Source organism: Elephas maximus, chromosome 5 (assembly GCF_024166365.1).
Source record: "Elephas maximus indicus isolate mEleMax1 chromosome 5, mEleMax1 primary haplotype, whole genome shotgun sequence".
In the NCBI taxonomy this organism is placed as follows: domain Eukaryota; kingdom Metazoa; phylum Chordata; class Mammalia; order Proboscidea; family Elephantidae; genus Elephas; species Elephas maximus.
The window spans coordinates 161,098,303-161,114,115 of record NC_064823.1 but is presented as its reverse complement, the minus strand read 5'-3'; the positions used below and the strand labels follow the sequence as shown (position 1 = coordinate 161,114,115).

At 38.0% G+C, this 15,813-nt stretch overlaps 2 protein-coding genes across 3 annotated transcripts in view; both read left to right on the top strand.

Moving 5' to 3' along the window:
- On the top strand, positions 1 to 15,487 carry HAUS3 (HAUS augmin like complex subunit 3). Of its 2 annotated transcripts, XM_049886602.1 has the most exons (6): positions 20 to 87; positions 209 to 427; positions 1,425 to 2,476; positions 3,892 to 4,331; positions 7,048 to 7,276; positions 13,986 to 15,487. In XM_049886602.1, the coding sequence occupies exons 3-6, from the start codon at positions 1,568 to 1,570 to the stop codon at positions 14,217 to 14,219; spliced, it is 1,812 nt and encodes a 603-aa protein (XP_049742559.1). In that variant the 5' UTR covers positions 20 to 87; positions 209 to 427; positions 1,425 to 1,567; the 3' UTR covers positions 14,220 to 15,487. The 2 variants fall into 2 exon arrangements, with proteins under 2 accessions (XP_049742558.1, XP_049742559.1); XM_049886601.1 differs by lacking the exon at positions 209 to 427 and having other exon boundaries at positions 1 to 87.
- The window catches only part of LOC126077351 (DNA polymerase nu-like), a 115,545-nt gene continuing 99,813 nt past the window's right edge, over positions 82 to 15,813 (top strand). The window contains exon 1 of the mRNA XM_049886606.1: positions 82 to 212. The gene's annotated coding sequence lies outside the window, so the exon portion shown is untranslated. The remainder of the gene's footprint in view (positions 213 to 15,813) is intronic.

Below are 15,813 nucleotides of genomic sequence, written 5' to 3'. Positions count from 1 at the left end.
GCTCCCGTGAGGCAGTGCGAGGCGCGCGAGGCGCGGAGGGCGGCTCCTGTGGCATCTTGTGAGGGCGCGCAGCCGGAGCCTTCTGAGGTGAGCGGCGCCGGTCCGCGAGCTCGGGGCGTCGCGGGGTGTGGGGAGGTAGGAGCGGCAGCGATTCCCCGTCGTCACCCGCTGTTGCCTCTTCCCCTGCGTCCCTGGTGGCTCTTTTCAGGCGTGTGAGTAGCCGCCCGTGCTCCTCAGTCGCTGTCTTCCGGGGCAAGGGGACTGTGGCTGAAAATTGTCGCAGGCCGACGGACGCCGAGAGGCCGAGTCCCCGCGCCAGGAGCGCCCGGGCGCTGCGAGGGAGGCGGGCCTGCGACGGCGCTGAGGCGAGGCCGGGGCGGGTGGGCGGCCGGCGTCGCGAGTTCCGCAGAGCCGGTCACCGTCGGGGGTTTGTGCGTTTGTTTTTAACGCCGACTCGGGGAGGGTGTGTGTGTGTGTGTCTGTGTGTGTGTGTCTGTGTGTGTGTGTGTGTGTGTGTCTGTGTGTGTCTGTGTGTGTCTGTGTGTGTGTGTGTATGTATTAACGTGCATACGTGCTTAAGCCAATTGCACACACAAAATTTTTTTTTTAATCTGAAGTGTGTTAAATGTATCATGTCTTCATTGTCATTAATCTGCAGTACTTGTCACCGTTACTGATGTTGGTTTAGTTAAGTGTTTGTAGATTATTCAGTAGTGCGTTTATTGAAAATGGTAAATGCCTGAGAAATTTTTACTTAATGACGGCTTCGATCTTTCCTTGATACTTCTCAGGTTCAAACCCGTTGCCGTCGAGTCATTCCGACTCCTAGCAGCCCTATAGGGCAGGGCAGAACTGCCACAGAGCGTTTCCAAGGAGCGCCGGGTGGCTTCGAACTGCCGACCTTTCGGTTAGGAGCGGTAGCCAGCCCACCCCACCCTAGCCCACCCCACCAGGGTGTCCTCTCACGTTGAGGGTAGTGTTTAAATCTTCAACGTGATTTTCTCTGTACTAGGTTGATGGTATCTTGAGGCGGGTGCGAATTGAGTCGCTGAAGTAAATATTTAGTTGACTCTCTTTTCCTTAAAAAAAAAAAAAATTACCATATTTATTTTTATTTGCCTACTTTGGCAGGCAGGGAAAAGGGACTGCTTGGCCACATGATGGCTTGGATTTGTTTACAGAAAAGCTGCTTTTTTGTAAAATGTAGTGTATTTTAGACCAGTTTGTCTTTGGAAAAAATTAAGATTTTCTTGTTCGTCAGGTTTCATTACTGCTGTAGAGTGCTTAGAAATACCCTAATTATTTGTCTTCATCAGACATTTCTGTTAGATGGTTCCCAGATATCATGTGACATTCATTTATATCTTCCTTTTAAAAATGCAGTCGCCTTATTTGTGGTCTAATGCTTGTTTTTTTCCTCCTAGGAAAAAGCATTAAAAATTCTAAAAATATATTTTTCCCTTCTCTATGGACTTAACATAAAATTAATTTTGTTTGTATTTGGATTTATTAAAAAAAAACCATAAATCCATATCAGTTATAAAAAATTTTTTTGAGTAGTTAAACCATGAGTTGTGGAAATGAGTTCGTGGAAACATTAAAAAAAATTGGTTATCCCAAGGCTGATACGCTAAATGGAGAAGACTTTGACTGGTTGTTTGAAACTGCTGAAGATGAATCATTTTTTAAGTGGTTTTGTGGGAATGTGAATGAACAGAACATATTGTCTGAAAAAGAATTGCAAGCTTTTAGCATTCTTCAAAAATCAGGCAAGCCCATCCTAGAAGAAGCTGCATTAGATGAAGTTCTTAAAACCTGTAAAACTTCTGATTTGAAGACACACAGTGTGGATGACAAAGAGCTGGAGAAATTAGAGGAGGAGGTTCAAATTCTTCAGAAATTAAAGAACCTAAAAATCCAGCGACGTAATAAATGCCAGTTGATGGCTTCAGTAATCAGCCACAAATCTCTGAGATTAAATGCTAAAGGAGAAGAGGCCTCTAAAAAGTTGAAGCAGAGCCAAAGAATTCTAAATGCGGTGAATACTAAAGTCAATAATGAGCTTCACGCTCTTACAGATGAAGTTGCAAAATTGATGATATTCTACAGACCTTCTGACTTAGAGCAAGGGACAAATCCAATGGTGTTTTTATCTCAATTTTCCTTGGAAAAATACCTGAGCCGGGAAGAGCAAAGCACAGCAGCATTAACCTCCTATACCAAAAAACAGTTCTTTCAGGGTATACACGAAGTAGTTCAGAGTTCAAATGAGGAAAATTTTCAACTATTAGATATACAGACACCCTCTATTTGTGACAATCAAGAAGTCCTTGAGGAGAGACGACTAGAGATGGCTAGGCTGCAGCTGGCATACATTTGTGCTCAACATCATTTAATTCACTTGAAAGCAAGTAATCTGAGCATGAAATCAGGTATAAAGTGGGCAGAGGAGAATCTTCATAGCCTAACCAGCAAGGTAAGCTGAGAAATGAGACTGATTCATATTGTAATTGTTGTAGGAATGGAGGGTATAATGTTGCTATTGAAGTATGTGTATGTGCATTTTATTATTTTCTCCTCTGTTCAGTGCTTAGTTGTGATATGCGTCAGTGTTTCATACAAATACATCCTAAAATTAACGGAGGGCAGAAATAGTAATTATAACCTGAACCACAGACTACTTAGTTAATTTTAACAAAAGTTAATTTGTACTCTGAATTTGAAATATATGTTAATTCAGATGCAGACTGAACTGAAATTTGCTTTGTTAATGATATATGGGTGAAGAGCCTTTTTGCTGTGCTGTGGGTATTCTCCTTGTTTGTTCTGACCAGAACGTGGTGCTAATGAAGTCAAAGATCTAAGTTCAGTGGACTGAAATCCTGATTCCTTGTTGAGAACATATAGATGTATTACAGATATGCATCTTCATTCTTGGAAAGCTTACTTTCTTGGTTATGTAACTGTTAGATAGTTGAGTAGAAATATAACTTTTCTGAATACCAGCACTGAGGTGGTTACTGTAACTGACATGACCTTTGGAATAATATAAGAAGTCCTGTAATTCTGTTTAAGTGCTAAAATCAGCTGACTGGAAGAATACTGCTGGGCTGATTTTTATTTTACTTTAAGAAACACTTATCTAGCATACATTTGCATTCAGGGAGTAGTGTGCTAATATGATTTTTATTAAGTAAACATGCGTGGCAAGGTCCCTATTTTGGTTAGCCATTACTGTATAAGCATGATACTCAAAAAAACCAAACCTGTTGTCCAGTCTTCTTTGACTCGTGATGACTCCATGTGTTACAGAATAGAACTGCTCCGTAGAGTTTTCTGGGCTGTAAATTTTATGGAAGCAGGTCACCAGGCCTTTCTTCTGTCCTCTCCCGGGTGGGTCCAAACTGCCAATCTTGAGATTGGTAGTCCAGCACAAACCATTTGCGCCACCTGGGGGCCTTATATATGGTAATACCAAACCCACTGCCGTCAAGTCGATTCTGACTCATAGTGACTGTATAGGACAGAGTAGAACCGCCCCATACTGTTTCCAAGGAGCACCTGGTAGATTCGAACTGCTGACCTTTTGGTCAGCAGCCATAGCTCTTAACCACTACGCCACCAGGGTTATAGTAGAATTAAAATTTAGTAGTTCACACTGGCCTTATCCTTGATTCAGTCCACATTTCTCCAGTTTAAACTGTAATTTAACTTCAAAGTATATGTAACAGTGCATTTATCTTCCTAATATTTTGGCTGATGCTAATATAAAATTAGTTTTTGTTCATTGGACATACTATCTAATCACCTACGATGGACAGTGAAAATAATTTTAAAACTATTTCAAGTTCATACCTGCAATTTGAAATGTAATTGCTTTTCTTCGTTTAGGCTGTTGGCAAAGAAAATTTGGATGCTAAAATTTCAAGCTTGAACAGTGAGATTCTGAAACTTGAAGAACAAATCACCCATATGAAAAACAAAAGTTTGCCTGCTGTGGTAAAAGAGAATGCCCAGTTATTGAATATGCCAGTTGTAAAGGGGGATTTTGATCTGCAGATTGCTAAACAAGACTATTATACAGCCGGGCAAGAGTTAGTTTTAAATCAGTTGATAAAACAAAAGGCATCATTTGAACTTCTACATTTATCATATGAAATCGAATTGAGAAAACATTGGGACATGTATCGTCAACTTGAAAATTTGGTTCAAGAACTTAGTCAAAGGAATGCGATCCTACAACAGCGGTTAGAAATACTAACAGATCCATCAATATCTCAGCAGATAAATCCAAGGAATACTATCGATACAAAGGATTGTTCTACTCATAGGTATGCTTTATCATTTCATAAGTAGTCTTTCATTTTTTTTTTTCTGTTTTTTATAAAATACTGGAGAGAATTTCAACTAAAATTGTGGAAGTTTAAGAAATTCTTGGCACTCCTTTTTTGGCCTTTATATTCTCTTCCTCTACTTTTATATGCCCCTTTTTCCCTTTTTTAATTTTGCTCCCTTTTCCATTCATGTTTGATCTGGAAGTATCTGCTTTAGAACTGAGATGTATCAGTTGGAGGAATGGACATATATGAGATCTTATCCCCCCTTTTAAAAAAAAAACAGTTGCCTTTGAGTTAGTTTCAACTCATGGTGACTCCATGTGCCCTTTAGGCACCATTATTTAGATGCTTATTTTAGGTTTGGGGCAGGAAGTTTAATTGCAGTGGAAATTTTGACTATAGGTTGGTATGGTAGATACTGCTGAGCAGCAAATTGGCTGCATTTGAAAATGGTGGCGGTAGAGAGATACTTCATTTTTGTGTTTAGTAGGTGAATCAGTGAGAATGAATACTAACTCCCAGTCCTTCTGGAAGCCTAAGCAATTGAAGGCATGGGGATATTGAGATTGGAGGGCTAAAGCAGTCTGTTGTTAGGTTGTTGTTAAGTGCCGTTGAGTCGATTCTGAAACAGAACGAAACTACAAGTAGTCTAAGGCCTCAAAAATCTGGATCATACTCCTGATTTTTCTCTAGAACCTAGAGTAGAATCATTCAGCCCTTTTATTAAGTGTTCCGTAATTACCATTCTTCGCCATGTTATCCATGATTTGTTATGATCCACACAGCCGAATGCCTTTGCATAGTCAATAAAACACAGGTAAACATCCTTCTGGTATTCTCTGGTTTCAGCCAGGATCCAATCTGACATCAGCAATGATATCCCTGTTCATGTCCTCTGCTGAATCTGGCTTGAATTTCTGGTAGTTCCTGATTGGTATACTGCTGTAACTGCTTTTGATTGATCCTCAGCAAAATTTTATTGTGTGTGATATTAACTATATTGATCAGTAATTTCTGCATTCTGTTGGATCTCCTTTCTTTGAAATGGGTACAAATATGGACCTCATCCAGTCCGTTGACCGGGTAGCTGGCTTGCAAATCTCTTGGCATAGATGAGTGAGCGCTGCCAGCACTGCATCTGTTGAAATATCTCAGTTGGTATTCTGTCAATTGTGGAGCCTTGTTTTTTTCCGGTGCTTTTAGTGCAGCTTAGACCTCTTCCTTCAGTATCATCGGTTCTTGATCATATGCTACCTCCTGAAATGGTTGAACACTGACCAGTTCTTTTTGGTACAGTGACTGTTGTATTCCTTCCATCTTCTTGTGATGCTTCCTGCAACGTTTAATATTTTCCCCGTAGAGCTCTTCACTATTGTGACTAGGGGCTTGAATTTTCTCTTCAGTTCTTTCAGCTTGGGAAATGACAGGCGTGTTCTTCCCTTTTGGTTTTCCATCTCCAGGTCTTTGCACATTTCAGTATACTTGACTTTGTCTTCTCGAGCTGCCCTTTGAAATCTGCTTTTCACCTCTTTTACTTCATCATTTCTTCTGCTTGCTTTAGCTACTCTGTGTTCAAGAGCAAGTTTCAGAGTCTCTTCTTACATCCATTTTGGTCTTTACTTTCTTGGCTGTCTAATTACCTCTTGCTTTCTTCATGTGGAAACCCTCGTGGCGTAGTGGTTAAGTGGTATGGCTGCTAACCAAAAGGTCAGCAGTTCGAATCGGCCAGGCGCTCCTTGGAAACTCTATGGGGCAGTTCTTCCGTGTCCTATAGGGTCACTATGAGTCAGAATCGACTCGATGGCAGGTTTGGTTTTTTTTTTTTTTTTTCTTCATGTATGATATCCATGATGTCATCCTACAACTCGTCTGGTCTTCTGTCATTAGTGTTCACTGCATCAAATCTATGCTTGAGATGTTTTCTAAATTCAGGTGGGATATACTCAGGGTCATACTTTGGCTCTAGTGGACTTGTTCTAAGTTCCTTTAACTTCAGCTTATATATGAGCAATTGGTGATGGTCTGTTTCACAGTTGGCCTCTGGACTTGTTCTGACTGATGATATTGAGCTTTTCTGTTGTCTCTTTGCACAGCTGTAGTTTATTTGATTCCTGTGTATTCTGTCTGGTGAGGACCTTGGGCATGGACCAGTTTTATGAAGCCTATTGTAGTTATTTGTTTACTTTTTTTTACATTCTATAATTTTTATATTTTCATTTCACTTTTTTCTTTGAGTCCCATCACAATCCTGTAAGATAGGTAGGCATTAAGATGAGGAAATTAAATCTCAGAGGTTGATTTGCCTTAGGTCACACATAGCAGAGCCAGAACTCAGATGTAGGTCTGCTTTTTCAAGTTTATTGCTGTTTCTACTACATGATAGTTGTATTCTGTGAAAGAAGTGTTTTCTTGTGAGGTATGTTTGGAACACACTTTTTTAAAGATAAGTTCCTGTTAGTTAAAGGCAAGAATTTTATGTCTTAAAACTTTAGAGACGAGGGAACTGAAGATTCGGATGCAATAGTTAGAATATATATTTCTGCACTAAAATAATATAGTTGGAATAGTTTGAGTTGCTTGATTGAGCAGCAGACAAATTAATTTTTTAAGTTGTTACCTATTCCCTAATATCTCCCAATACAGTAGATTATAATTTTGAAAACTACTGATTTAGGAATATTTTTCAGTAATGTTTATTTTTACATTTTAGGCTTTATGAACTTCTAGAAGGAGAGAATAAGAAAAAAGAACTGTTCAGAACCCATGGAAACCTGGAGGAAGCAGTTGAGAAATTGAACCAGGATATTTCTTTATTACATGATCAGTTGGCAGTATCTGCTCAAGAACGTTCTTTCTTTATGTCCAAACTGAATAATGGTGTGGGCATGCTTTGTGATGCATTGTATCAAGGAGGAAATCAGCTTTTGCTTACTGATCAGGTGAGTGCTTGCCATACTGATAATTTAAAAAGTAATGTTCATCGTAAAAGGTATTACTTCACATCCCATTTCCCTAATATCAAATTTATATTTTGCCTATTCCCTTGCAGTTTTTGTTCACATTTAAATATATTTTTCAGATAGCTTTGGTCAGTGTACCTGGAATTTAAGAGTTATAAAATATTTCAGGCACACAAAAGGATATATAATGTTTATGCTAAGTATTAAAAAAATAATAAAGCCACCTCTGTATTTTTCCATCCATCTTAACAAATAGAAGATTGCCCTTATATTTAAAATTCTCTGTGTAAACTTATTGATAGCATACTCCTTTTAATAGCATTTCCTTCTCTTCTTTGAGGAATAATAACTATGCTTAATTTTGTTTACCATTTGCTTGGTTTATTTATAGTTTTATTGCACACATATATCCATAGGCTGTGTATTTTTTAGTTTTATATGTTTTTTAACTTCGTATACTTGGTATTAATGGAGCTCTGGTGGCGCAGTGGATAAGAACTTGGCTGTTAACGTAAAGGTTGTCAGTTTGATCTACCAGCTGCTCCTTGGAAACCCTGTGGAGCAGTTCTGTTCTGTCCTGTAGGGTCGCTATGAGTCGGAATCAACTTGATGGCAATGGGTTTGGTTTGGTAAGATACTATATTAAGGAGGCCTGGTGTTGCAGTGGTTAAGTGCTTGGCTGCCAACCAATAGGTCGGCCGTTTGAACCCACCAGCTGCCCTGTATGTGGCAGTATGCTTCTGTAAAGCTTTACAGCCTTAGAAACCCTATGGGGCAGTTCTGTTCTGTCCTATAGGGTCGCTGTGAGTTGGAATCGACTCAGTGGCATTGGGGTTGGTTTTTTGGTTTGGTTATACTGTGTGGATTCTTCAGCATCTTGCTTGTTTCTTAACATGTTTTTGAGATTCACCCATGTTGCTACATGTACAGCTGAAGTTCATTGATAAGTTTCTCTGTTATGAGTTAATACTCCATTATAGGTAGTCCCCAACTTACAATGGGGTTCTGTTCCAACAGCTCCATCATAAGTCCACGTAAGTTGCATACCTCATATTTTTTTTGTTTTCATTATTATTGCCTTTTATTATCAATGTCTTCATAATTCGAATCCCTATTTGTCTTCGAGGGTTGGAAACACTACATATAAACTTACAGATGTGATGACATCAGCAGATTACATGGTGCAATATTGTACACAGTATATATTACTAGTGATAAGTTGTAACAAAAAAAAATAGTCGTAAGTGCGGCTTGTTGTAACTCAAATACATCATTAGTTGGGGACTACCCCTGTGTATGAAATTCCACAATGTAATTCTCTTTGACACACATTTAAATTACTTCAGATTTGCTATTACAGATAATACTGCTTGGATAGTGTTTTTGCATGTCTCATAGTTGCATATTTGTATAGCAGAAGCTCTTAAAAATGTGCAGTTATGAGCCCAGCAAAAACACTGCTCATGGTATTTACCTGTAACAACAGAAGTAAAATATATTTGTGTGCGTGTGTATATGTACACACACACACACGAGTATGTATTACAGACACACACACCCCCCCCACCCAAGAGTGACAGCGTCTGATTTATAAATTTTTGTAAATCCTGTGGTTGGAAAATGGTGTCCCATCGAGGTTGTAATTTGCATTTCCCTGATTTATTAGCGAGGTTGAGCTCCTTTTCAGTTGCTTGCTGGCCACTCAGTTTTTCTAAGAATTGCTTGTTCATCTCCTTTGCCCATTTTTTAGTTTTTTGTTTATAAGAAACTATGTGCAACGATAATTTCCTCATTTGGTTGGGTCACCTTTCTTGGGAATAGGCATAAATATGGATCTCTTCCAGTTAGTTGGCCAGGTAGCTGTTTTCCACATTTCTTGGCATAGATGAGTAAGCACTTCCAGTGCTGCTTCCATTTGTTGGAACATCTCAAGTGGTATTCTGTCAATTCCTGGAGCCTTGTATTTTGCCAGTGCCTTTTTTCAGTGCGGCTTAGACTTCTTCCTTCAGTACCATCAGTTCTTGATCATATGCTACCTCTTGAAATGGTTGACACTGACCAATTATTTTTGGTACAGTGACTCTCTGTAATTCTTTCCATCTTCTTTTGATGCTTCCTGAGTTGTTTAATATTTTTACCTGTAGAATCCTTCGGTATTGAAACTCGAAGCTTGAATTTTTTCTTCAGTTCTTTCAGCTTGAGAAATGCCAAGCGTATTCTTCCCTTTTGGTTTTCTAGCTCCAAGTCTTTGCGCATGTCATTATAATAATTTACTTTGTCTTGTTGAGCTGCCATTTGAAATCTTCTGTTCAGCTCTTTTACTTCATCATTTCTTGCATTTATTTGCATTAGCTACTCGATGTTCAAGAGCAAGTTTCAGTCTCTTCTGACATCCATTTAGGTCTTTTCTTCTTTCCTGTCTTTTTAATGACTTCTTGCTTTTTTCGTGCATGGTGTCCTTCCACAGCTCGTCTGGTCTTCATGCAAGTAAAATTTTGCTGAAGACCATTCAAAAGTGACTGCAGCAGTACATTGACAGGGAACTGCCAGAAATTTAAGCATGATTCAGAAGAGGATGTGGAACGAGGGATATCATTGCTGATGTCAGATGGATCCTGGCTGAAAGCAGAGACTACCAGAAAGATGTTTACCTGTGTTTTATTGACTATGCAAAGGCATTCGACTGTGTGGATCGTAACAAATTATGGATAACATTGCAAAGAATAGGAATTCCAGAACATTAGTTGTGCTCATGAGGAACCTGTACATGGATCAAGAGGCAGTCGTTTGAGCATAATAAGGGGTTACTGCGTGGTTTGAAGTCAGGAAAGGTGTTGTCAGGGTTGTATCCTTTCAGCATACCCATTCAAACTGTATGCTGAGCAAATAATCTGAGAAGCTGACTGTATGAAGAGGAATGGCATCAGAATTGGGGGAAGACTGACAACCTGCATTATACAGGTGACACAACCTTGCTTGCTGAAAGTGAAGAGGATTTGGAGCACTTACTGATGAAGACTATAGACCACAGCCTTCAGTATGGATTGCACCTGAACATAAAACAAAAACCCTCTCAGCTGGACCAGTGAGCAACATCATGATAAATGGAGAAAAGATTGAAGTTGTCAAGGATTTCATTTTACTTGAATCTACAATCAGTGCCCGTGGAAGCAGTAGTCAAGAAATAAAATGATGTATTGTATTGAGTAAATCAGTTGCAAAAAGACCTCGTTAAAGTTTTGAAAAGCAAAGATGTCACTTTGGGGACTAAGGTGCACCTGATCAAAGCCATGGTGTTTTCGGTCGCCTCATATGCGTGCGAAAGCTAGACAATGAATAAGGAAGACTGAAGAATTGATGCCTTTAAATTATGTCGTTGGTGAAAAATATTGAATATATGATGGACTGCCAGAAGAACGAACAAATCTGTCTTGGAAGAAGTACAGCTAAAATGCTCCTAAAATGCTAAAGGATGGCAAGACTTCATCTCACATATTCTGGACATGTTATCAGGAGGGACCAGTTCTTGAGAAGGACATCAAGCTTGGTAGAGGGTCAGTGAAAAAAGAGGAAGACCCTCAGTGAGGTGGATTGACACAGTGGCAGCAACACTGATCTCGAACAGCAAGGATTGTGAGGAGAGGGTGCAGGACTGGTTAGTGTTTCATTCTCTCGTGCATAGAGTTGCTATGAGCTGGAACCAACTCAATGGAATCAAACAACAGCAGCCCACCAGGAGATTATTTTCCTGTGTTGTGAAGTAGAGTTATAATTATATTTTAATATTTTTCTCTCTGAATAACCAGATTGTCTCATCACCATTAGTGGGGCATGGTGTGGTTGCTGTGTGCTGGTGAGTCAGTTCCAACTCATAGTAATCCTGTAGGACAGAGTAGAAGTGCCCCATAGGGTTTTCAAGGCTGTAATCTTTAGGGAAGTAAACTGCTATATCTTTCCACTGCGGAGCTGCTGCTGTCAAGTTCGAACTGCAACCTTTTTGTTAGCAGCCAAGGGCTTAACTGCTTCACCACCAGGGCTCCTTTTACAGGTCATACACATTTAAGATTGCTGTCTTTCTGGTGAAAGAGACCTCTTATTATGAAATGATTATTAAATGGCGTTTTGCCTTCCTGTCAGTAACATAGCTACATCAGTTTAATTTTGCTTAGTATTCTTATTCTTTCATTTTTTTCTGTTTCTTGTGTTTTAAAAGGCACCTTTGGGTACTGGCAGTATGATTTTTTCTTTTGGTTAGTATTTGCAAGGTATACTTTTATTTTCACTGAATGTTTTTATTCTGTCTTTTTAAGTAGCATAGTAAAAATAAACATTCTAAATAGTTTTCTTAATTTTCAGTGTTGTAATAGTTTTGATTTAATTACTGTGCTGTAATTTCTTTGACCAATCCACCATTGTTGAACAATTGCATATTCTTCATTTTTTCTTTTGTTTGCTCTTGAACAAAATCATGTGCCTCGTTTGTGTATGTAGGTTTTTGTTGCTGGATAATTTCATTTGGATAAATTCTTGGAAGTAGGATTATTGGGTTTTTTGGGTATACACTTTTTTTTTTGCCTTTGGTATTGCCATTTTGCTTTCCAGAGGCGTTTCCAAAAGGAATCTGCTAGATACCATTGAGCATCTGGTACACCATCATTTTATGAATTGCTAAGAAAGAAAAAACTATGCCAGTTTAGCTGACACAGTGCTCTCTTATTTCAAGTTCTTATTTTATATGTATTAGAGATCTTTTACATTTATGTAGACATAGGTTTTTGTCATATCACTCCTGAACATATGTTAAAAGAAAACAAATAAGCCAATTAAAACGGTTAAGGTATGCCTAAAACTTCATATTCAGTGTCAATTCTTCTGTGTCACTGTTGACTTAAAGTTGTTGGCTGTGATTTCCCAATGTTGGTGTTGAAGTATTTCTTAAAAGTGCCTGACCAACGGCAATCACAAGATGCTTTTGATTAAGAGGTGCTTCTTAATTTCAGTTATGTTAAAATATGAAGAACTGTATCCTGGAATCATTAAAATACGATAATTTTACGATAATCTTATCGTTGGGTGTCATGTGATGTCTTTCCCTAGTTCAATGAGGTATAAAATACTTTATCAATTTGTAATTTAATTTTATCATTAATGAAGTTGAACATTTTTCAGTATCTGTAGTAGTAGTTGGAAACCCTGGTGGCGTAGTGATTAAGTGCTATGGCTGCTAACCAAAGGGTCAGCAGTTTGAATCCACCAGGTGCTCCTTAGAAACTATGGGGCAGTTCTACTCTGTACTATAGGGTCGCAATGAGTCAGAATCAACTCAGCGGCGCTGGGTTTGGTTTTTTGATTTGGTAGTAGTAGTAGTTTAGCAACTGTTAAGATCTTTAGTATTTGACTGAAATTAAAGATAAGATTGTTTCTTAGTATATTCACGTTCATCAGATTTTTCTCAAAGGAATCTATTAAATGTAGGTATAATAGATATTAAATATTACTCGATGTTTTAAAAAAATTTAGTACTGTTCTGTGGAACCGACGTTTGTGATAAGTTTTAGGTAGTCCATCTTGAACTTGTACGTTAGAATCACCAGGGGAGCCTGTTGAGAATGTGACTTCATAGCCATTTCCCCAGAGATGGAGTACTTTTGTAAGGGATCTATATTTATAGCAGGCACCTCAGGTGACTATGATGCTGGTGGACCACACTGAGAAACTGGAAGGTGGAGAGAGAGCTATAGATTTTCTGAAAACTTTTCCGGTGATGCTGGTTGAAAATTTCTAAGAGTAGAATACTTCACTAGAAAGCTGCCAAAACTTCTTAATAGATTGCTTTAAAGGCTAGAAAGCAAGGAATTTGAATTTATTAAAGGTAAGGGGTCCAGCAGGTCCGCATTCTTGAGCATGAAATTACTTAAGTCAGAAATTTTTTTCTTTTGTTGGTTAAATGTCACATCTATCTATTGTATATCTATGTCACATCTATTTACTGTGGAGCCCTGGTGACACAGTGGTTAAGAGCTTGGCTACTAACCAAAAGGTCAGCAGTTCGAATCCAGCAGCCACTCTGGAAAACCATACGGGGCAGTTCTGCCGTGTCCTGTAGGGTCGCTATGAGTTGGAACTGACTTGATGGCAACAGGTTTTTGGTATTTTTTTTTTTTGTATCTACTACAACAATGTGATAAAAGAACAGTGGAGAATCTGTTGAGTTAATTCTCTTTTTTTGGTCATTGCTTTGTTTTAAAGGTTTCTTGGTTCTTCCTTGGTTTAGAGTAAGCAGATTAGGCCAAGGAAGTTTTGACGAATCAAGCCAAATGTAAGCTCCATGAGGGAAAGTTTATTCATTCTTGTGTTCCTCGTGTCTAACTGCTTGTCACATGAGAGAGACATTCCATAATTGTCGAATATATGAATATGCAAAACAGTTTACATATCATGTACTTTTAAGGACGTAGGAGTTTGCTTTGAATAACTTAAAGTGACTTATCAGAAATTGTTGCTGTTGATCTTTCATAGAGTTTATATTTAATTTATTACAGATTTTTGAGGTTTATTTATTGTTAAAATTGTGGAAATAATTATTAAATCATTTAGAGTCTTTCCATATAAATTACGTTTGTAATTTATTATTTAGTGATATGAATAAAGTTCTTGAATTAAAAACATTTTCCTTTTCCTCTCCTAGGATCTAACGGAGCAGTTTCATCAAGTTGAATCCCACCTGAATAAGCTGAATCATCTCCTTACAGATATTCTCGCCGATGTGAGGGCAAAAAGAAAAATTTTGGCAGCTAATAAACTGCATCAAACGGAAAGAGAATTATATGTGTATTTTTTAAAAAACGAAGATTATCTGCAAGATATTGTGGAGAATTTAGAAAACCAATCAAAGATTAAAGCTGTTGATCTTAAAGATTGAAAACGACTAAAAATCGAATCTTTACATTGATTTGGAATATGTTATGTTCTAATGTTTTACGTACAAGGAGAATACATCATACCTAATGCTACTAAATTTTTAAATTCAAGGTCAATGGCACGTTTTATTTAATGAGCTCAAGTATTACATCAGTTTGATTTTTTCCTGATATAACATGTTTGTTCAAAGGGCCACAACTTTTTATGACTTGAACATTTTCTTGGTGGTACTTGAGTGAGTGAGATATGTAGTCCTGGTAATTTTTCACCTAAAAGGAAAAAACATTATTATATAACGTAAATATTTTTTAATACAATTATAGCTCTCCTTTTTTATTGGGGGAGGATGGAAATATTCTTCTTAAATATTGAAAATATTTATACAACTTTGAGTCAACGTTGTTAAATCTGTAGGCCTTAATATATGGTGTAGCCAGGTTCCTTCATATTTGACTGTAAAGAAAATCGTACCCGTCAAACTGCATTTCACCGTAATTCCCAGCTAGAGATCTTGAGGCTGTTTTAATTAACGTGTCTGCTTACACCGCGAAGAACTTCAGCACTCCACTGTTCATTTTAGGGACAAGGTCCCGGGGACTCACAATTTCTGCAAGACAGATTTCAGTAATGCTTTGACTTCAATGTGACTTAGCGTCATGAATGACCTCCAAGTGAAATGCAGAAATCCATAAAGGTGTTGCCAAAAGGATGTATGATGCTTTTAATCAGATTCTTTGGAATGAAAAGAAAAAACAAATGTTGGGTTGCATTTAATTTAGAATACTAGGAGCCCTAGTGGCACAGTGGTTAAGAGCTCAGCTGCTAACCAAAAGGTTGGCAGTTTGAATCTACCAGCAGCTCCCTGGAAACCCTATAGCAGTTCTACTCTGTCCCATAGAGTTGCTATGAGTCGGAATCAACTTGACAGTGACGGGTTTAGTATAGTATTTGTATAATTAGAAACTACTTGATATTGATAGAAAATAATTTGAAGTACCTTATTTACCAGTTATTCTATCAAATGCTTCTTGAGTGCCCAGTTTAGTCATGGCTGTATTAAATACTATATGAGTTGTATAGAGAAAAGAAGACATAGCTTTTCAAGAATATTTCTTTCTTGCTTTTACTATGGAATGCTAATCTAAAAAGTACATATTTCAGGTAGTCTTTATGGAATTCTTTTCATGTGTAATCAGAATTATAGGTGACAAATGAGCTCTGTTGATTTTTTAACCCGTTGAACAAAAATGTTTTTGCCCATTGTATTTGTGCATAATTTTAAAATTTATATTAAATAGGTCTTAATATACTTAAACTTATGTAGCAATAAATCTTGTCTTAAGCTTTTATTGTTGGCTGCTTCTCACTTGAATGACTTTTTTGTTAATTGTTTTTTTCCTATTCTACCTTGCAGTGGAGAATTCACCTGTAATTTTTCTTTTCTCCAATATGGAAAATGTAACACCTGGTTTCTTCTCATGGTGGCAAACTCTGTTTAGATTAGTGCCAAATATGTTAGATGTGTGACCAGATGCTTCCTGGTTTGTACCGGCCCCTACTGTACCTTCAGCCAGGGGCTTGGTGGAGCTGAGTAG

What these genes read in the sequence shown, in the direction of transcription:
- HAUS3 (XM_049886601.1), top strand. Translation starts at nt 1,568, where the DNA reads ATGAGTTGTGGAAATGAGTTCGTGGAAACATTAAAAAAAATTGGTTAT. An exon ending in TTCATAGCCTAACCAGCAAG is followed by an intron (nt 2,477 to 3,891) that starts GTAAGCTGAGAA and finishes TTCTTCGTTTAG; the next exon opens with GCTGTTGGCAAAGAAAATTT. An exon ending in AAGGATTGTTCTACTCATAG is followed by an intron (nt 4,332 to 7,047) that starts GTATGCTTTATC and finishes TTTACATTTTAG; the next exon opens with GCTTTATGAACTTCTAGAAG.